This window comes from Cynocephalus volans, chromosome 5 (genome assembly GCF_027409185.1).
Source record: "Cynocephalus volans isolate mCynVol1 chromosome 5, mCynVol1.pri, whole genome shotgun sequence".
Lineage (NCBI taxonomy): Eukaryota > Metazoa > Chordata > Mammalia > Dermoptera > Cynocephalidae > Cynocephalus > Cynocephalus volans.
In genome coordinates, this window is record NC_084464.1 from 158323263 (window position 1) to 158344594 (window position 21332).

The 21332-nt window shown below is 42.5% G+C and overlaps 2 protein-coding genes across 2 annotated transcripts in view; one reads left to right on the top strand and one right to left on the bottom strand.

The window, feature by feature from the left end:
• The window catches only part of SLC22A3 (solute carrier family 22 member 3), an 88087-nt gene extending 70406 nt beyond the window's left edge, over positions 1–17681 (top strand). The window contains exons 6-11 of the mRNA XM_063098027.1: positions 3574–3671; positions 3776–3990; positions 9571–9679; positions 10448–10560; positions 13638–13737; positions 17041–17681. Of these exons, the coding sequence (XP_062954097.1) occupies positions 3574–3671; positions 3776–3990; positions 9571–9679; positions 10448–10560; positions 13638–13737; positions 17041–17101 (696 nt within the window). The 3' untranslated portion in view covers positions 17102–17681. The remainder of the gene's footprint in view (positions 1–3573; positions 3672–3775; positions 3991–9570; positions 9680–10447; positions 10561–13637; positions 13738–17040) is intronic.
• A 1820-nt stretch (positions 17682–19501) lies between these two features.
• Positions 19502–21332, bottom strand: part of PLG (plasminogen) — a 45976-nt gene continuing 44145 nt past the window's right edge. The window contains exons 18-19 of the mRNA XM_063097873.1: positions 20260–20405; positions 19502–19663 (exon numbers count right to left, since the gene is read on the bottom strand). Of these exons, the coding sequence (XP_062953943.1) occupies positions 19502–19663; positions 20260–20405 (308 nt within the window). The remainder of the gene's footprint in view (positions 19664–20259; positions 20406–21332) is intronic.

Here is a 21332-nt window from a genome sequence, read left to right on the forward strand (position 1 = left end):
GAGATCTATCTGGTTGGGAAAAAGAGACAACTACAGTACTAGCAGGAAGGTCAAAGTTGCTCCATTATTGGAGACATGAATAATTGAATAATCGACAAAGGTATTTAAATGTCAAATTATCTACCTGAACTGACCAGAGATCTTAAAATATGGGATGTATGATTTCCCTTCGATCCTGGGATGCTGACATTGGGGCTTGAATGAAAGGGGATTTGTTCAGAGTGAGTAGAAGTCATAGCTTAGGCAGAAAAGAAGAAGACTGAATAGGAAATTAGAGCCCAAACAAATGTGTCATGGAAATTGCTTTTGAAAAGAAAAGAGTGTCAGCACCCGTGTGCCCCGAGTGGAGAGCGGTGCCGATATACAAATGAGAGGCCGTATCAGGGACTCCCCAGAGGGAAGAGAAGAGTCAGGCTGACCGACCACACAGACCCCAGTCTGAGTCATGGAGAAGCCCTCAGTGAAAAAAAAGAATAACCGGAATAAGTCACTAGGACACTTTCAGGGAGGAAAACTGCCCTCATATTATGGGGGCTTTTAATCCTGAATGTCAATATCCTTAAAATCTAATTTTTTTGAGTCAAATTTAATTTACCTAAATTGTTTCAGTCAAATCTAACCTTTTCATAAAACAGTGCTTTAACTAAAGATTCAGTTTCTGGTCAAGTGCATGGTGTCCTTCATTAAAAATATAGAGAAATGCTATCAATTGTAAAGACTTTCTTTAGAAGAAAAAGCTTTCTGTAGATTCAGCAGTGCTGTACGGAGATTAAAAACAGAGGATCCCACCAGTCCATTGCGTGGTTTCAAGTCCTGCCTAGGCTACCTTGCTGTATTTAATCCTTAATGTCCTAAGCCTTGTTTTTCTTATTTAGAAAATGGCATTAATAAAAGTACTAACTTTAGAGCTGGCTGGTTAGCTCACTTGGTTAGAGGGCGGTGCTGATAAAAGTACTGCCTTTGTAGAGCTTTGATGAGAATTAAATGAAATAATCCGTGTGAAGTACTTGGCTCAGAATCTAACAAACACAGCACACTCTGTAGATATTAGCCGTTTTAATGTGGGTAATATATTGGAATTAATTGTGAAAAACATTTTGGTAATGAATCATATAACAATATATTGCTTTAATTTACCAAGATCTTATCTTCTACTTTTGTTATTCCTGACTTATTTTTGAAGCAGCAAAGGTAAAGGTAGATTTAAAAAAGAAATCCCTCACTGGGGTCTTAAAATTGAAAAGGTTGCCTCGGGAAATATCTTAATAGGCATTGGAGACCTATAGTTTTTGAAATGGAGACCCCAAAAATATAGGGATAAAAAAGAGAAAAATGTTTTTCTCCCTAACACGCCCCCCCCCCCAGAGGTGAGTGGCCCAGCTCTGCTCACGAGGTCCTCCAGAACCAGGTTCCACTTATTCTGTTTTACCAGCATCACCTGCAATAGGTCATGTGGTTGAATCTCACCAGCAACTTCTTTTATCCCTCAGGAAGAGAAAAACAGAAACTAAAGGGCAAGCCACTAATTTTTTTAAGGATGGGACCTAGATTTTCTACACATGACATTCACAGCCACCTCACTGTTGAGGGCTTGGTCACAGGGCCACCCATAGTTGAAAGAGAGGCTTGGAAATGTGACTTTAGCCAGGCAGCTATGGGCCCAATTAAAATTCCATGGATTCTGTTATCAAAAAGAAGAAGGAAAGAATGCATGGTGGAGTCCATTAGCAGCCATCCACAGACACCGTTGTGGAAAACATGACGGTTTCATTGACTCTAAGACACTTGATTTTAAGACACAATCATTTTGTGTACCACCAAATAAGAAAAAACATGCTATTTAAACAGTGACACATTGCTTTTTTTTTTTTTTTAAATCAGTGCCGTGGTAGAACACATCCCAATTTATAGGATGTTAAAATATGGGGGAAAATGTATCCTAATTTAAAAGAAATACAGTATTGGGATGACGTAGGAAAAGAAAGTGATCTAAAGACATTTATTTTGCAGTCTTCTTTTGTGTGTGTTCCTTTCCCTGGAGCAAACATACGCCTGAGGTATCAAACTTTGGTTGACCCACTGAACTTAATATTTAGAGTATGTGATTGACAAGGTCCTATCAATGTAAATTTGTTCTGAGTCAAATTTTTGGGACTGCTGGCAGAGAGACTTTTGGCTCAAAGGCTTGGGGAAGCTTTGCCTAGATTTCCGCTCACTCTGGGCCAGATCTGGAGTTGAGTAAACAGAGGGGTCCTGTCTTCCGTAGCCAGGGTTCTTGCTCAGTGGAAGGACAAAACCTGAGGGCAACCCCGAGGGAGCAGCTACGGCGGGGCGCTGGCTTTCTTACTTCAGCGTTCAGTTATTATGCACACTGTCGTTGAATGCCAGGCAGTTTGCTTGGTGCTACAATACAGTCCCTGCCCTCCAAGAGCTGCAGAGCTCGTGGCAGGAGCAAGAGGAAGGGACCCCTAAGGGAGTGCAGTTGTGCAGGAGGTCTGGGGAGGAGAGGCCCAGATCGGGGAGCCATCAGTGCTACCTGAGGTTAGGAAAGATCTCCCAGGGCAGGTGACATCAGCACTGAGGAGGGGAAAGGGCCCTCCACACAGAGGTGACAGACTGTGCAGATGCACAGAAACGTGCAACGGTGGTTCCTGCAGGGAACTGAGCTATGGTGTCTTTGGCAACTAGAAGCAGCGCATCATGATGGGGGTTTGCTCTTAAGCTTTGTTCCCTGATAGCACCTTGCACATGGTGGCCCACAACAGTATTTGTTGAATTGAGTTGAGGAACAACTTCTTGGATGGCTGAATAGAAATGAGCTAAATTTTCCTGGATTAGAAAGATGTTAGATTCCAAAAAGCGGACAAAAGCAGAGTGATGCCTTCGGTGCTCGCCCTTGGATTTCACGTGACTCTATCTTATTTGTCTAATTAGGATTTGAGGATTTAATCCAAAGAAACATTTGGTTGGATCCCACTTGCTTTAACCACTTTTACTCTCTTTTTAAAATTTGTTTATTTTTTAGCTCCCACTTATGACTGAGGACCTGCGGTATTTCTCTTTCTGTGCCTGGCTTGTTTTCCTTAACATAATTTTCTCTAAGCTCGTCCATGTTGCTGTGAATGGCAGAATTTCATTCTTCTTTATGTCAGAGGAGTATTCCATTGCGTGTATATACCACATTTTCCTTATCCAGTCACCTGTTGATGGACATTTAGGTTGGTTTGAACTCTTGGCTGTTCCCCACTTTTATGTTAATTTTCCTCCAATTTAATAAATGGGCACATGCATTTTACTTTAGAACACACCCTTTTTCCTTGTTTACTCGGAGCAGTTTAGCATAAAGTACTGCAGTTATCCTAAGAACAGATTCTGAGAGCAGCAACCACGTCTTTTTGAATTTGACCTATCCAAACCTTTTTGTTCTCACCTTTTAAGACATAATTACGAAAGACCCCAGTCAGTTCAGTAAGATTGTTTGATTCCATAGCTTTGAATCTGGTTAATGACAATCTGTACTGTGCAGGTGTTTCTTGCTGTATATTGCTACTGAAATCTGCCTCTCTTACATAGATCACTGCTACAGATGAGGAAGTTAGTAATCCATCCTTTTTAGATCTGGTGAGAACTCCCCAAATGAGGAAGTGCACACTTATCCTTATGTTTGCATGGTAAGTTTGACTTGTGATGGATTTAAAAGCTTGTGTTGAATTTGCAGTGGGGCCCTCCTTCAGATCAGGTGGAAGTTCTCTCTTGCTTGTTGTTCTCTTACAAGGTTCACAAGCGCAGTGGTATACCAAGGACTCGTCATGCGCCTGGGAATTATAGGAGGCAACCTCTACATAGACTTTTTTATCTCGGGAGTTGTGGAACTGCCAGGAGCCCTCTTGATCTTACTTACCATTGAGCGTGTCGGACGACGGCTTCCCTTCGCGGCAAGCAATATCGTGGCAGGGGTGGCATGCCTGGTCACTGCATTCGTACCAGAAGGTAATCTTCCCCCACATCTGTTTGGCAGCTGGAGACCTTGAAAACACTCAAAGCAGAATAATCAATTGTGGGAGCCACCTGTCCTCAGGAAATGTACCATCACGTCCCGATCTCGGCACCGAGCAAGCGTTATTGATGTCACTCAATTTTCTGCTACCAGTGTGAGGACTTAGAAGATAAGAGATTCATTCTATAGATTTTTCTGTTTTCTCAATTTTTAGGCTCATTGTGGATGAAATAGGTGTGTCCTAAGTCTAGCTCATAGTGTCGTAGTTTGCTTCTAATCACCTTTGTCTGACTTACTTTTGTGGTATTGGTGACATTATTTAACAAATTCCCTGAGCATCTGCCATATCGCAGGCGTCATGCTAAATGCTGAGAAGAAAGATGCAGTTCTTGACTTCAAACAGTTCATATGACACATTATGACACATTAAGGGATATATATACTGTCATGATTCATATACATATACTGTCACAATTCATTGTGATAAACAAACTAATAGAATTATTTACAAGATTTAGAAGTAACAAACCAAAAAAAGGGGGGGGAGGGGTAAGCGATTACTGTCTGGGGTGGGGGGTCTGGAAAAGCTTCAGTGGTGAGAACTGGGCATGTGTGAAGGATGAAATGCACCAGAGAGGCAGGAAGCAGAGGAGTGACTTTCCCAGGTAGAGAAGAGTTCCCAGAAGTATGAAACACCTTTGCGAGTTCAGGAACGAAAGCTTCTCTTTCGTCACTGAAACCGAGACCAGGAGCCCCAGGGGATGGTTGGCGCCAGCATGACTGCCCTGCAGGCCATGCCAGGAGCTGGGGCAGTGTCCTGGGAGCCTGGGGAGGAGGAGGAGTGGGCTGAGCATGTCTGCAGCGCTTTGGACCATGGCTGTGAGGAGGAGCAATGCTGAGGGCACGAGCTAGGTCACGGCCGTCGCGCCTGCATGGGAGAGGGTAGTTTTTTCTCAGAGATGCTGCAGAGCTACATTTTTCAGAGCTTGACTGGTAACCGGTGGATGGACTGCAGGATAAGGGGAAGTGAAGGTGGCAGGTGGCTCCAGATGCACAGTTGACACAGCCCACATGATGGCTGCCGCAGAACACAGCAGGGGCTGGAAGGAGGAAGCCCTCGGAACTCCCAGGGAACTGTGCATCAGAACGAGAGAATTATTTCCATGTGCTGGGTGGCATGGATCGGGGATTACTGACAGAATTGGACTCTCCTGTCGTCCTTTGTGTCTGTGCAAGAGACACTCTTTCTCTGAGGATCTTCCAAGGGTCAGGAAAGAAACTGATAATATTGTGGAAGTCAGAACAGTCAGACATTTGCAGATGAATTTATCAATTAGTTGAAGGTTTATGAATTCCGAAAACATCAGATAGGCCCTATATGAATAAAGTTACAGAAAGGTCAGTCTTCAGAACAGAAAAAAAAAAAAAAAAAAAAAGATGTACAAGTCCTCTGTCATATTGGAATGGTTGATAATAAACAGAAACTGCCTATTTGTATTTATCCTACTTTCCTTTAGTGAATTAGTTTCCTAGGGCTGCTGTAATAAAGTACCACAAACTGGGTTGCTTGAAACAACAGAGGTCTGTCCTCTCACAGTTCTGGAGGCTGGAAGTCTGAAATCGAGGTGCCGCAGGGTCTGGTTACTTCCAGAGGCTGTGAGGGCATGTGGTCTGTTCATGCGTCTCTCCTGGCTTCTGGGGTGTGGGCACCCCCGTAGTTCTGGGCATGGCTCTCATCTCCACCTGCATCTTCCCAAGACGTTCTTACTGTCATCTTAACTAATCACATCTGCAAAGACTGTCTTTCCAAATATTCACATTCTGAGGTTTCAGGTAAATATAAATTGGGGGGAGACGTTATTCAACCCACTACCTTGAGTTAACATATTCTAAGGGCTGGGAGATCTGCATGGTAGTAGCGCCCCATCTATCAGTACATGTCTATTCAGTGTCTATTAAGTGCCAGTCATTAAACTGAGAGTGGAGCAGAAAGGCAAACAAGATAGACATCATTCCCGCCCTCGGGAAGTGTGGGATTTAAGTAAGCAGACGGGTGAGCCATCAGCAACACTAGAGACGTCACTGTTCTTTCTATTTTACTTTGTTACTGTGTAGTTTTGGGTTTAACTGAAAATGTAGTTCCGTAAGACAAGCTCTTCTGTTCTCATCGCATGTGAAGCAAGGATGAAGTATTCATTGCATATGAAATTGGGTATACGGGGGAGAAAGATTAATGACTTAAGTGTGACCCATCATTTCATGGTGTGTTCTTTTTCCTAGAAGATTCTCTCTGGTCCTAGACTAATTGAGATGATTTTAATGAATGTTGCATCCAAACCAAGGTTGAAGCAACTAAGTGGGTGGGAATCAAGCTATTCTGTAGAAAACACTTTCATACATTGTAAAATATAAGGCAAGGAATAGACTTTCCTGCTGGGTCTCAACAGTTGATTTTGTAGATATAATTTCTCTATTGAAGTTTTAAAATTGTTTTCAGTGAGACTGAAAAGGAATCGCTCTTATTCTGGACACGTTTTATTTATATATTCTGCAGATTTGGCTGCTTTTATAGTCACATGTCGGTCATGATCGACTGGCAAGAATAAGTTTTAAATCCCTTCAGTGAATTCCAGATATGAACAGAGGTTCCTTCCGTGAGCTGACAGTCCTTCCAACCTAAAGGCCCTTTTGGACGTGATTCTTGGGACTGTTTAACGTTACAAAGGATTTTCCTCTCCGCTTCTGAGGTCCTCAGCAGGCCGATGGCCTCTGCAGACAATGCTGATGAGCCCTTTGCAGAAATCAGCTCTAAAATGATCTCACAGAAAACAATTTAACTGGCTTGCTTTCCACTGAACCCAACTTTTCAAAGGGCTGAAAACTGAAATTCTGGAAGAAAAAAAAAAGGCCTTTCTGTGTCTTCACCCAAGGCTCACTGCTTTTGACCCAAATTCGTGAACTCTAAAGTCTAGAAAACGAACAGCTTTCTTGATCCATTCCCATCTGCTGCTTTTAATTTGAGTTTATTTAGCCACAAACCTAGCAGTTTCAGTGAGTTTTCTTTTTGAAATGAGAAAGTTGTTTTTTACTTTTATTTCTCTTCAAGTGGGAAGTCCATGCATCCTAATTTACATACCTCTATTGAGACTTTTCACGAAATTTGATTTTAGAACTCAGAGTAGAGGTTACATTTAGAGGAAATTCAAAATTGTCCTTATTTTAAATCCTGTACCCTTTCTTCAGTGGTGGAGGTATTATTCCTACAAATCTCTGGTAACCTGACCAAAAGCCCGTTCAGAGAGGAGCGTTGTTTTTCTGTGTTCTCATATAGCTCTGTGGAAGACGTTTTTATCTTTAGTACTCATTTTTAACTTGTCTTGTAGTTTTTGTCATGGCTACCAAAAGATATCTGTTGCCACCTCAAAATGAGTTTAGCAGCTTACTGGGATGATCGGAAGTTTTCATGGGCTAACGTCATTATTCACACATAATTTACACTTCCTAATAAATTGTCTTCTTTTCCTTCCTTAGTTAATGAAGAGCGCGATGCCTTAGGGCTTCTCTTTTGTTACACGTTTTAACAAAATCTCTGTCCCAGTGTAATTAGACACTGAATGTCACCGCTTGGAAGAGTTGAGTCTTTCAGATTAAGGTCTGCGGGTAGAACACACAGACCACATCTCCACAAGGATGACAACTTGGTGCATTTTGGGAACATTTTACTGAACTGACTAGTTAATTTATCTGAGTTAAGCACATGCACTTTTCCTGGTGTGTGCATTCATGTGTGTGTGTGTGTGTGTGTGTGTGTGTGTGTGTGTGTGTGTGTGTGTTTTAATTTAGTTTCTTGGTTGTTGTTTGGTTCTTTTCACCGTTGAACTTAGCAGTGAGACTCACTTCTAGGGCAATCTTGATTTAGTAAATAGACACCTATAACTGGAGTGCTAGCCTGGATAATGAAGTTGTCTCCGCGGTAGCCGGTGGCCTTCACCGCAGCCCCTAGAGCAGCAGGAGGTTGCCCCATCCGCCCGGGGCCCGGGGAGTCTGGGCACCGGCTCCCACTTTCCATTCCCAGCACCACCTGCTGGTTGAAGGACGGGGTGGAATGCATTTGCTAGTCCCCCTCCCTGGCCTTCATGAAAAAGCAGAGCCTAAATAAAACACATGTTTACGACCGCCGGTGCCAGAGCAGATGGTTGCCTGGAGTGTCAGCGCAGCTCTGACATTCCTCACTTCCTGATGCAACTGTTAGTGTGACAGCTGCAGGTGTCCTCACCTGGGAAAAACGTCAAGCACACCAGGATGTCCTCTGCCAGTTTGCAACCAAACTGCAGGAAACTGGGGTCTCCCAGTACTAGTATGGATTATTGAACCATCTTTTTTCTCTACTTGCCCTCCTGGGCAGTTGTTTTATTTAGTGAGTTTTAGCTTTTTCGATTTGTTGAATATTCTCTAGAGAGAATCGTGTCTACTGAGCTTCATTCTCTTTTTTTATTTTTCATTTTTCATTTTATTCATGCCTACTTTTCTACTAAAAAATTATATATTCAGAAAGGTGCAATAATCCTCCTAGAAGACAAGAGGATGATTTAGTGCTGACTGAGCACAGGTATGAGTATAAAAGGTGTAAAGGCTCCAAGTTCAATGATGAACACCAGACAAATGCTGGCTTGCTTTGGAGAGCAGGTATCATCTTGCTAATGTCGTCCTATGTCCTCATAGCAAGTCCTCTAGGAAAGGATGACTTAAATTGCACAACTTTTAAGAAATTTAGAGCACTGACTTCTTAGAGTAAAAACAGTTAACTCTTTCAGCCCTTAAAATGCAAAAGGAAGAAAATATTTCATGGAGAACATTTGGCATTTCCCAGTAGTTACTATGGAGGAAAGGAGAGTTTCTTCATATAACCAGAGCAGACCTAAAACGGTCCAATTTACAATGCATGAACCAACTAGTTCTTAAGAATCTGGCTCCTTCTGGTTGATTTCTTGGGGGAAGTAGAATGATTGGGATGAGAAAGACAGTGAATGACATAAGCCTGAGTAATAACACATGGAACAGAGGTCCCTTTCTAGCAGTCCGAGTCCTCAAAGCCTTGCTAGTCTCCAGAAAGCAAGCTGAGCTCATGTGGGGAGTTTTCCTGGTCTGCTGGGGAACAGCTATTTTATGTGTTATCACTAAGGGGTATGAACAGAGAGAACAGATGTAGCTGTGGTGACAGTTTTCAAGGGCACAACTGAAGACAAAGGCCAGAGGATTCAGGCTCTCCAGGAAAGCATTGCCTGGAACATTGTTTCAACGTAGCAGCTGCTCATAGATGGCTCTTGAATTGTGTGTCTGTCATCGAACCCTGCTTGGAAAGGCATGTAGCACACTGAAGTGCTAGCTATCATCCTGGTTATTGTGGTTTTTGTTGAAATTTGGCTACAATATTAAAAGGTTTTATCAATTGTGTTTAAAATTAGCAGAGACTTAGGGCTGGGAGACACTAAACAAATGCCTTTTGTTGTTTTGTAAAATGTTGATGTAATCAGACCCCTGACTTTTCCCTTCCAAACTTTCTGTGTTCACAGGAATACCCTGGTTGAGGACCACAGTTGCAACTCTGGGAAGACTAGGGATAACCATGGCCTTTGAAATTGTTTATTTGGTAAATTCAGAATTGTACCCAACAACATTACGGTAATTCCAACATACATGTCATAGTTTCTCTTAAGTAACTCCACAGCCAAATGTTTTAGGTTGACTTTAAAACTATGAAATAGTTTCCTTAGCTGGATGATATATTAGCTTGGGCTGAATTCAGCCAAAAATAAAAGATATGCTTTGAGGTATGCTGCTTTCTGCATTGCTACCTGCTGCGTTTTGCAAGAGAAGTATTTCTCATAACAATATTTTCATACACAGCCCTGGTTCTGTGGAAAGGCACTAGACTTGGAACCAGCAAACCCCTTAGCTCACTCAGATTGTGAGTTAAATCTGCATTTATCAGCATGACCCTCCTTCAAGACCATGGCCTCTCTCCTGGCCATGGTACACATCTTGCATCTGTGAGCAGCCAGTTATTGAAGGGCAAAATGGAACAGTGTGCATGGATTAGTGCAAATTGGCCTCTTATGTGGGAGAAATATTCCATGGGCACACTTTACCGTTAGGCAAGGGTACCAAAGGGGCACGTGAGTGTCCCAGAGCAGACAGGGTGGTGAGCTGCTGGTGGGCGAATGCCTTTCCCCAGCACTGGAGACTGGCTCACTCTCCTCACTGTGGCATGGTGCAGAATGGAAATGGTTTGCATGGAGTACAAGAGAGTAGCAGTTTCCAAAGTTAAAAACTATGGAAATGGAAAGTATCGTCACAATTTCTTTGTTATTTAATATGTCTGAATATTTTCATTATTTTGAATTTGATTATTAAAATAGTTTTCATTTAAAACTATTTTTTATTCTACAGAAACTTCGGAGTTTCACTCTGTTCAGGTTTGTGTGATTTTGGGGGAATCATAGCCCCGTTTCTGCTCTTTCGGCTAGCAGCTGTGTGGCTAGAACTACCTCTAATCATCTTTGGTAAGAACTCGTTTTACACACTGTTCTAAAGTGCTTTCATCTACATTTTTTGCATTAATAGAACCCTATAATTATTATTAGGTTTGATATTAATAATATCCATTTCATCTTTTTATGACAACCATTTGGTTTTGAGGCACCAATCTGAGAACAATAAAATTTGAAATCCTAAATGGTTTTAATTCACTTTATATAAAGAGTTGTGGTAAACAGTGTTTAGGTTCTGAGTCAAAACCAAATACTATGACATTCTTTTATGGTATTGGAGAACAGAGCCAATAATTATCAGGGGGCCAAATTATCTTCAGTATGTTTAAAAATAAGCCTAAAACCTAGCTGTGTTTTTTAATGGTCTATATGTATCAATATCAAACTTAATTAGCTTTGATGCTAAAAGTGCTGAGAGAACAGGGAACACAAAACCACTTGTACTTATATCATAACCTCTTCAATGTCCCTCAAGTTCACATCTGCCTTCCTACCTCCAGTCTCCATAGAGCTTGGGAAGGGATGGACTCAGAGTCTCGAAGGTTCTGTGCCTGCCCTGCCTGGGTTCACACCTGCCCGGCCCTCCTCAGCAGTAAAGGGTGTGGGGTGGGCCCTTTTCCACCCAACCAGCCTCCACCTCCGCTTCCTTCCTCCTGGTAGTGAATGTTCCCATTTATCGTTCAACAGTGGAAATTTGAATGAAAATAGTGAGTCTGTGAGGACATACGTTCTGATTGATGCAAAACTCCTTTGACAGTGCTAGGGACAGAAAGTCAGCTTCTGACCACCTGACGCCAGTGAACTCAGTAAAAGATCATTTCAAATTATTTATTTGCTGGGATTTGATCATCAAGCTCAGTGTTCATTCTGGGGGGGGCATGAAAAAGCAAAGACAGCATCAGAGTCCACCAAGGATAGAGTCATCTAAGAGACATAAGGGCCTGGCCTTCAAGTCTGCAGACAGCGCTGTCCCTTCCTTCATGGGGCCTGGCTGGCAGAGAGCCACATTTCTAGGACCTTGGTGATGACAGAGCTTGATGAATGCTGAAATCCTGAAAGCAGAGGCTGCTCTGAGAGCACATCATGGGGTCACCTAGCTCCATGGAGTGGCCGGAAGGAAGGACGGGAGGGGGGAATGTCCAGGTGGAGATTCGAAGGGAGCGGACATTGTCCACAGAGAGGCATGGGCTCTACTCCAGGCAGTGGCACGGCTAGAGGAAGATGGTGTCCCCAAGCACCAGGAGGTTGGAGGACGGTCTGTAGTGTGTGAGTGGGGCCTGCAGGCACATGGTGCGGGGGCAGGCGGGCCGACCATGGAGGGTGATCTCGGGCACAATAAGGCTGTGCTCTGTAGCCACACAGCAGAGGCGCTACTGAGGAGCCTCACACTGGGGCTGCAGAGCTAGATTCGTGTGTTAGCAGTATGACTCCGATGGCAGATATGCAAATGAATTGGAGGGGGTGATGCTAGCAGTGACACAATTAAAAGGATGTAATCAAGAATAAGAGGTCATAATGGCTTATTCTAAGAAGGTGATGGCAGTGGGACTGGAGAGGGGTGGACAGATTAGAGAAATATATTAGGAATCAGGTTGACAAGATGAGTTGATTGGGGCAGGGGGCAATGAGAGCAGTGAGATGAGAAGCCCAGGCACCTGGCTGGGACTCGCAGGTGACCATGGCACAGGCGCTGGTTTAGTGGATGCCAAAAGAGTGGGCCTGTGGGAGGATGACCGGGGATCTGTGCTGGCTGGGTGCATTGTCAGGGGCCTATAGGAATCCAAGTCAGAACCTTGAGAAGCCTGGGGGCTTGATGTTGCTGAGCTCACGGGAGAAGTGTGGTCTGGGATGGAGATTTGGAACCACTGTGGGAGGGACTTTGGACACCTCTCTGCCCCTGAGAAAATAGGACAGAGTGAGAGGAAAGCAGAAGAGGCCTAGGACAGAGCCTGGTGGGGGTGGAGGGTGTTAGAGGAGAGTAAAAGGCACAGGCAGAGGGAGGGAGGCTGCTATGGAGAAGGGACACCAGCCAGCAGAGCAAGGAAGCCAAGCACAGGAGTGTGCAAGACCAGACCCGTAGGTAGGACAGACGTGGCACCCTCAGATCTAGTGGTGGGCAGCCGCTGGTGATCTGTGGAGCAGGGCCAGAGGACACAGGCAGACCTGGGTGAGAGCAGGGCGCGGGGACCTGACTTGGGTGGCATGCTGGAGCTGGCTCATACAGGCACACCAGGGCTGACTGGTACAGTCTCAAAAATTCTGTGAGCCAGTTTCTAAACACAGTCATCGTTTAAAATTAGAGTATATAAAATATATTAAAAACAGAGGTAATAAATACTCAAGGTCCACCAGTTCCTAAATCATTACTACATTTTCACTATTATCTGTGTTCTTTAGGCCGTGTGTGTCTTTATGGTGGAAATACCATATAATGAAGTGCTGCTGTACATGTCTTCCCAGTGTGCCTCTAGGGGTGTCATGTTGGTAGCTTGGAATGTCCACAGTGGGAGCATTTACACCATGGACGTGGGCACACACTGCAAATCAGAGTTTTATATTTTAGAGCAGGTTATTAAACATTTACCAGGAGAGGATGGTGTTTCAAGAATTTCGGCTGTTTTTCCATCTCTTTAGTAAAAGAAAAAAAATTTTTTAAAGAATTTTGGCTCTAGAGAACAGAAAAGAGAGATGGTAACAGGGGGTGAGAGATTTGAGTATGTCTGAATGCTTCTCCCAGCAGCTTGGAGGTGTGGAGGGAGGGGATTAATCACTCTAGTGAAAAGCCCCAAAGGACAGGCCCAGCGTGGCTGAGGGGACAGGAGGGAGAGGATGTGCCAGGAAATGGAAGTGGAGGGATTCTGCCTGCTGGCTTCTGTTTTCCCTGTGAAGTAAGAGGTGAGCTCTTGAGTGTTTGACACCTAGTGGGCACTCAATAAATAACTGTTAAATGATGGCATGAAAAAACGTGGGGCAAGAGGACAGCCGTGATGGCGCTGTGCAGGATCCAAGCAAATCTGGCCCTGTGGGAGAGCTGCGGGGCTGCGGGAGGTCAGGGTGCAGCTCTGCTCACGCCTTGCCCTGTGTCCTAGGTCTCCTGGCTTCCATCTGTGGTGGCCTCGTGATGCTTCTACCCGAAACCAAGGGCATTGCCTTGCCAGAGACGGTGGATGATGTGGAAAAACTTGGCAGGTATTGTACAAAATTCAATCCATCATAGATAAAAGTGGCACTTCAAACCGTTGGGGGAAGGACAGTGTTGAGAACGTTAAATAGCCGTAGGAAAAGGAACATTAAATGCCCATCTCGCATCCTAAGCAAAAAATTCAAAGTAGATTAGGAAGGTTAATGTAAGAGGAAAAAACCCCCAGTGCCATAAAAGAATATGTATTGTCTTTTGAATGTGGTTTTAAAGAGGGAAGCACGATGGTGCAGCAAAGTGGAAATAACTGACATGTGCATCAGTAGCAAACAGATTGAGACGACGACGATATAGTCATGACGTGGATTACTAGACAGAGATGGAAAGAACTGAGGTCCATCTCATCTGCATGCAGTGACACGGGAAGCTTCTCAAGATATGGTACAAAGTGAAGTGTCACTGAACAATGCAAAAAATAAAATCAGTGGAAACCTCTGTGTGTAGCTAGATGGGAAGGTAGATGACAGATGATAGAAAGAGAGAAAAAGAGAGAGAGAGAGAGAGGGAAAAGGAGAAAGAAAAGAAAAGAAAGAGAGAAAGAAAGAAAAAACAGAGATAGGTAGACAGGAGGGAGAGAAAAGTGGAGAGCGAGAGACTGAGTTTTGCAGGAGGGCATCTAAACCGTGCACAGGTAAAGTTAACGTCCAGCCAAATATAGAAACATGAAGAGTTATATCAACAAAAATTCACATTATGCAAGTTATTTCTAGTTTTTTTCTCTGTTTAAGATTTCTCATAATAGAAAGACAGAGAAAAATGTGAGAATGTAGAGTAAAAGATGTAAAATAATAATATCCCTTCTGGGGACAGACGCAGGCTGGGAAGAGGCGTGTGGAGGGGAGGGCCGTCACCTTTCATAGCTATAGAATGCCGAGCTGACTTTTTAAAATTTAGAACCCACGGTCTTGGGTTATTAAGTTTTAAAAATAATTTAACAGTTAATTTTAAAAATAAAACTCAATCTTCTTAATAATGAACTGGAAATTAAGAATGTGGACCCCTAAAATTTTTTAAATGTATCTAAAATATTTATAAAAAGACTGAAATTTTAGTAACCTCATGGCAGTTTTTTTCTTCCCTTGTCGATTGGGACGAAGATAGAAGCTGACATTTTTAAGTACCTGTGTGATCAGTGGTTTCACGTTTGTTAGTTCATTTAATACTCAAACAACTTTGTGCAATAGAAAGTTTTATTCTCACTTTTTTATACCTAGGAAATCAGAAAGCTTTCACAATTTTTGAATGCTAGGACCAGGATTGGTGCTGTACAGCGTACAAGTGTGACCCATTGTTTTATGCAGTTTCATGCTGCATCCTATTAGTGAATTTTTTAAATAGTGAGTACCCTCTGGTAGGATTGGAAATTTCTCTCTTCAGGTCCCTCTTTTAATCCCCATCCCCCTCCCTAGATTCGGGCAACCATGCTAAGAGTCTTACGAGCGTTTTACCAGACAGACCTTTAAAATTTTACAAAGCATATCTAACTTACACAGTGATTTCATTGTTCTGCGTTTTGGGGGGGGGTGGGGTTAAATGCTATTTTGAAAGATAAGGTTGATTCATTATCCCCAGAACTTTCCTAAGGAAGGGCTACTGGTGCACTCAAAGCAAAATCACCAGCTCATGTTCCGCTGGTTGACTAGTAATGGCACAGGCCAACCAGACGATGGGTGGACATCTGCCCTGCAAAGTGACCAGGACAGATGCTTAAACTTGTTGGAAGGAAAGTGTTGGGCAGTGGCTTATTCCTCACCCAAAGCGCCACCTACACGTCACCCTAGAACAATGCCACCTGAAGCTCGGGATGGGGCGGGAGTTTCTCTTTAAGACACTGCCATTTTGTAAAACAAAATTAAGTGAATAAAAGAAAATTACTAAAGTCATTAAAGCCGAGTGAGGTCCTTGTGAATGTTAACTATGGCAGGGTCTTGCTCCATCCAGAAAGGAGACACACTACGCTAACCTCATCCTCACAGGCAATTACTGGGTTTCTATCAGGGTGTGGGAACTGGGTCAGGATGGAGGGGGTGTCCAATCCTGTCCCTGTCCAGTCCTGTCACTCCCATTGCAGTAATCCTAGAAACCAGATAAAAAGAATACTCAAGAGGGTTTAATGAAGATGGGGAAACGGCGAGGAAGGAAATAGGATTATCTTAAAGTAAGAAAGCCAGACTGTCAGGGGAGCTTCCCAGGGGCTATGTGCCCTCAAGGATCTGGGGCTGGGATTACTAGGTTAGTGCGAAGGAGCTCTGTGCTGAAACTTGGTGACATGAGCCTGTGAATCCATCATCGGGCTTCCAGCCCCCAGCAGTCAGAGGTGCAGACGCCTTTCCCATCGCAATGGTCGCCCCACTTCTGAATGCACCCCATGCCAATACTCTAACAAGAGGCACCCCATTGCCTGTGGCCTGTTGAAGTAGACAGAGCCTTACTCTCGTCTGTGATCTCCACACCAGCCAGGAGTCAGGCTTTCAGACTCATCGGGAAAAAGCGGAGGAAGAGGGAGTCATTTGAGATCAGGACTCTCCTACCAGCTTAGATGTATTAAAATTAGAGTTAAACTGGGAGAGATGGTGGGGGGGGGGCATCTAAATGGCATGCAGTGAATATTAATATGCAACTAATATATAAATTATATATTAAATTATATATATTATGTATATATAATTATATATTATATATTTTGTTGGTATAAAGAATTATACCAACAAAAATTTAACTTATACAAATTCTTTCTCGTCTTTTCTATGTTTGTAATTTTTCATAATAAAAAGTTGGGTAAATTAATTAATTATACCTAGTCCCTATCCTTGAAAAAAATTTAATGGAAGTATGACTTACAGTTCTAAAGTTAAGCATATTAATTGCAATTAATTATGCTTATTTAATTATTAATTATTATGATTATTTACTCTGGAAAAAGCTACTTAGCACCAAATTACTGAAACCTGTAACATTTTTCCTTCAAACTGCACTGAATTATTATATCATTCCTGCTATCTTTTATTGACATCAACAGCTCATTTCCAAACTATGTGTTATTTAGTAGAAATTCATCAAGAACTTATATGCTATTATGCTAACTAACCCCTGTCTGGAGTATGAAAGCAAGTCAGAAATGAGCCTGGAAACAGTTATTTTTGTTGCCTTTGAGTTAGGTTTGCATGAGAAGTTATGCGTGAGTGTATTTGATCAAAACCAACTATGCTATTGAGTAATAACAAGAAGACTTTCTTCTACCTAATTGCATAACCTTTCACAAAGGCTTTATCTTTTCTCCTTTGTTTTGTTAGTCCACATTCCTATAAATGTAGGAAGAAAAAGAAAACCCAGGTTTCCAGCTCTCACCTTTGAGGCCCCTGCCAAAGACAGAAGGAAGGAACTATTCAGGACCAATCCTCCTTGAAGCTGTGCCTTGCAGAGATGTACGTGTCCACGTCAGCTACATGATGCTGTGCCATTTTTAATACTATATACAGACATTCAAACTATCCAGAGTATTTTTATAATAATGTTGGATGAATTAGGATTTATAGTGCTATTGAAGTTTCTGGGAACACATAATATGTGGCTGGTTTAGCAATGAGCCTGTTAGGTGCATAGTACTTGCTGAGGTTTTTTCTCGTGTTGGAGCAGTGATCTCTGACCCCTTTGGTCCAAGAGAGACAAGAGAAGCCCCCTTCCTGATTCTCAGGACAGCTCCATCAAGAATGCAGGATGTGCAAACCAAGGATTTGGGAAAGGTATACAGGAATGCATTCATCAAATATGATCAGGGGATTAAGTCTCTGAACTGAGTGTTCTCAAGTTTCCATGGAGGAGGATGATTTGGGAATCCTGGGAGTGAAGAGACTGAATGCAAGGACCTGGGGCTGCACAGAGCTGAGACATTGCTCTCTCTGCTCACCTGGAGTTCTGCAAGCCTCTGTAGATGGACAGGTTGATCGTCCTTCTTGTCCACGTCCTTTGTAGCATCTGGGGTCCCAGGCATGGCTTAGGCCCCATTCCGTACATAAGAACGAATCTGTGTTACAGATGCAGGATTTGGCTCTATCATTTATAAAATCAGGTTTTGGTCCTGAGATTATTTGGGATATTTTGGGTCCTTCCTTTAGTGGACACCTGGAGCCACAGATTCAGTTCTTTAATGAACAAAACCCATGGATTATGATTTCATGGGTCTAAAGATTTTAAAATAAAGGGATATTTATCTTATATTCATGAGCTCAGTTCTGATGGTGCCCACGGTCAAGAGTGAAAAACACAGACAGTTCGCATTCAATCTTGGCACTTTCGACTTGTCTTGGGAAAAAGCTTACATATTAATTTAAAAGAAAAGATCAAGTTTGTCTGTGCTAAAAAGATTTAGCAGCAGCTTTATATGTGACTTTATAGATACTAACAAGGGATTTGACCTTTTTTTTTTTGTCATTGTGACTTTAGAAATATGGAACCTAAACACAAATATGGTGTTCTGTTTAATATGTTGTATTTGTTATATTTTCTGATTCGGTAAATATCTTGTGCCAAATTTTTTAATGAAATACTTTGTGTAGACAGGCAAAATGGGTACCAAAGGGAAACCTTGCCAACGAGGAAGAAAATTCCTATGTGGAGAACAGGTGGAGAAATCTGTGCGCTAATGGTACAATAAACCTCTGCTCTCACACACATGGGGACTGAATGTGAACGTTCTGTCTGTCAGTGAAATAAGCGCGACTCTTCGAGGGTTTAAAGCTGCTGTTACCCTCTAGTCACATACATCTGCCTTTTTGCTTCTCGTCGCATTTCTTTGCTGTAAAATGACTGCTGCTCTCTGCTGCCATCACTTTTGGATGTATTTTGAGTTAATATTTTTGTTTGGTAACAATAAAAAATTTTCAATTGTAAAAAAAAAAAAAAAAAATTCATTCTTTCCCTTCCTTCCAAACATGTCACTGTGAAACACTCTTCCTATGTGATAGCATATATGACATCCTGTTTCAAAACTGGGCAGCCAGTTCACCATGGGAAGTAAGTGGTCCACCTTCAGTATTTATTCGTTGCTCCCTTACAGGCTCTTGGCACCGTTCCTAGACTCAAATGTGACCCAGAATGACATTCAGACTCTTAGCTGGTCTTGTGTTACACTTTCCATGGCCCAGCTCACTCCATTATATGCAGCTCTCTGCTCCGTGGCCCTTGTGCTGGGCAACGTCAAGTCGTCAGCAACAGATTTCATTTCCAAGAATAGAACTGGTTTTCATGATTCCCCCTACATGTTGCAGCTTTGAAACATGCATCTCAGTGCCAGAAATAAAGACATGAAAGATGTGTGTCAAGCCGTCTTTAGCTGACACGGTAAATGTACTGGTGCCTTACAGGACTTCTCGGCTCTCTTCTCTGTGATCTTACGGCCGTCTTAGTCCCTTATGAAAAAGAGCTAAACCACTTTAGCCTGTTAATTTACACTTGGCAGGATGAACAGAGAACGTGAAAATATTGACGATAAAAAACAACAACCTTAACTGAAACCAAAGTTAAGTACAGAGTTTATTTTCAACAAATGTCATAGGTATGTTGACTTATTATTACAGAATCCAGCAGTCCATGGACAGGAAAAATTTACCCACAGTAATACAAAAAATGCCGAGGTTTGGCAGTAGAGGGTAGCGTCTTCGTTTGATTACTACCAATCACTTTGGAGCACGTTAACTTCCCTAGCCATGTTCCAGTGTCTAGGTAAGCTGATGCTTCACTTTGTCTCCCAGCCAATTAATTATTTCTCATGACTTCTTCAATCCAAGTAACATACCTTGAAACACGAACATAGACACCTGGCTTATTGGGGCGTGCACAGCCAAGACCCCAAGAAGTGACTCCTTGTAAGATGTATTTGTCCTTCTCGAAGCAAACCAGAGGCCCTCCGCTGTCACCCTACACAGAGGGAGGGAAAAGTCCATGTGAGGATTAAGCTGCCATCCTTTTATTAAGGGATATAATTCTTCTATTATACAGAGGTACATTTTCCCAGTATTTGAAATCTGAAGACAACTTATTAACATATTATTTGAGCTTTATTATTTATTTATTATCTGCAGAGCTTAAAGGATATTCAGCAAAACCACACCTTTAGTTTTCCCTGGGGGAATAAAATCCCTCCTGCCTTGGGGTTTCTTTTAGACAGGGCTAGCCTGAGCATGATTGTAAGGTAGGTGTGGTTGTCTCTGTACTATACCCTCTGCCCCCTTCCCTACTGGAAAGGCACCACCCTAGTCCCCATTCACCAGCACACTCCAGGGACGTGTGTGGTCTGTGGTACTTATGGTACTTACTACGTCCTTACTACCAATCTGGAACTAAAGGCCCAAGAAATCACCTTAGATTATGAGTAAGTATTCAGGGACAGACCTAGAGGGCTTCTGAGCAATAGTTAGACTGGGACTTGAGTGACAAATCCTTCTTGAATTTACCACTTTGGGATCGAAACGTCTAAGGGGCTGAGAAAGGCCAGTACAGGACCCACTTCTCACCTGGCAACTGTCAGTGCCTCCAGACAAGTGCCCAGCGCAGAGCTCAGTCGATTTGACTCTTCCGTTCAGATACTCGAAGCGATTACACACTTTATTCTCAATCACAGGCAGCTGGGCTTCCTTGAGAATGCCGGCACCAGAGGTACCTGTGTGTAAAAATATTAAAGAAATGGTTACTGCATCCAAAACATGTTCCAGGAGGAAACTTCCAGAACCACAGAGCAGCAGTGCATTGGGGTTGCTGGTCCAAAGGCTGGATAACACGAGGAGTCAGTCCTAAGAGTGTGAAGATTCTTTTTGACCCCTGGAAGTATAAACGTTACGTAAAAGGTGTGATGTTCCCACGACCTGGATGTAACAATCTGAGCCTTCTTTACAGTGTCCGGGGCTTTGTTGTTTGTGTACTTTTTGCTTTTCTTTTAAAATGATAAACCAATAATTTTTTAATAGGTAAAACGAGCTTGAGAAATACAATTCCTACTATTTTTATATATTCTTTTTCAGGCTTTTAATATGCTTCTTTTACCACCTATATCATATCACACAATTTCATAGCCTGATTTTTTCACTCAACGTTATATCATAAGGACTTTTTTATAATGCTAAAAATCTTATAAATATTTTTTTAATAAAAATCTTAAAAAATATCTTAATGGGGAGTGACTGCTTAATAGGTATGAGGTTTCCTTTTGGGGTGAGAAAAACATTCTGGAAACATGCTGATGATTGTATAACATAGTGAAGGTACTAAATGCCACTCAGTCCTACCCTTCAAAATGGTTAAAATAGTAAATTTTATGCCATGTATATTTTATTGCAATAAAAAAGGAATAGCGATCATTTACCAAGAATTAACCTTTTGGGGCATACGCTCATAATGTGTTGTATCTCACTTAGTCCTTACAACAGTCCTATGAAGTAGGCACTTTTGTCATGTCTGCTCTTCAGGAAACAAGCTTGGAGAGCTCGCGTGGTTTGCCTTGAACCTGGGGCTGTGAGTAATTACCCAAATGCTGCATCACTGTGCTTGTTGGCTTCAGCACTTGCTTCCAGTGTTCCGTGTCTTTTTTTCA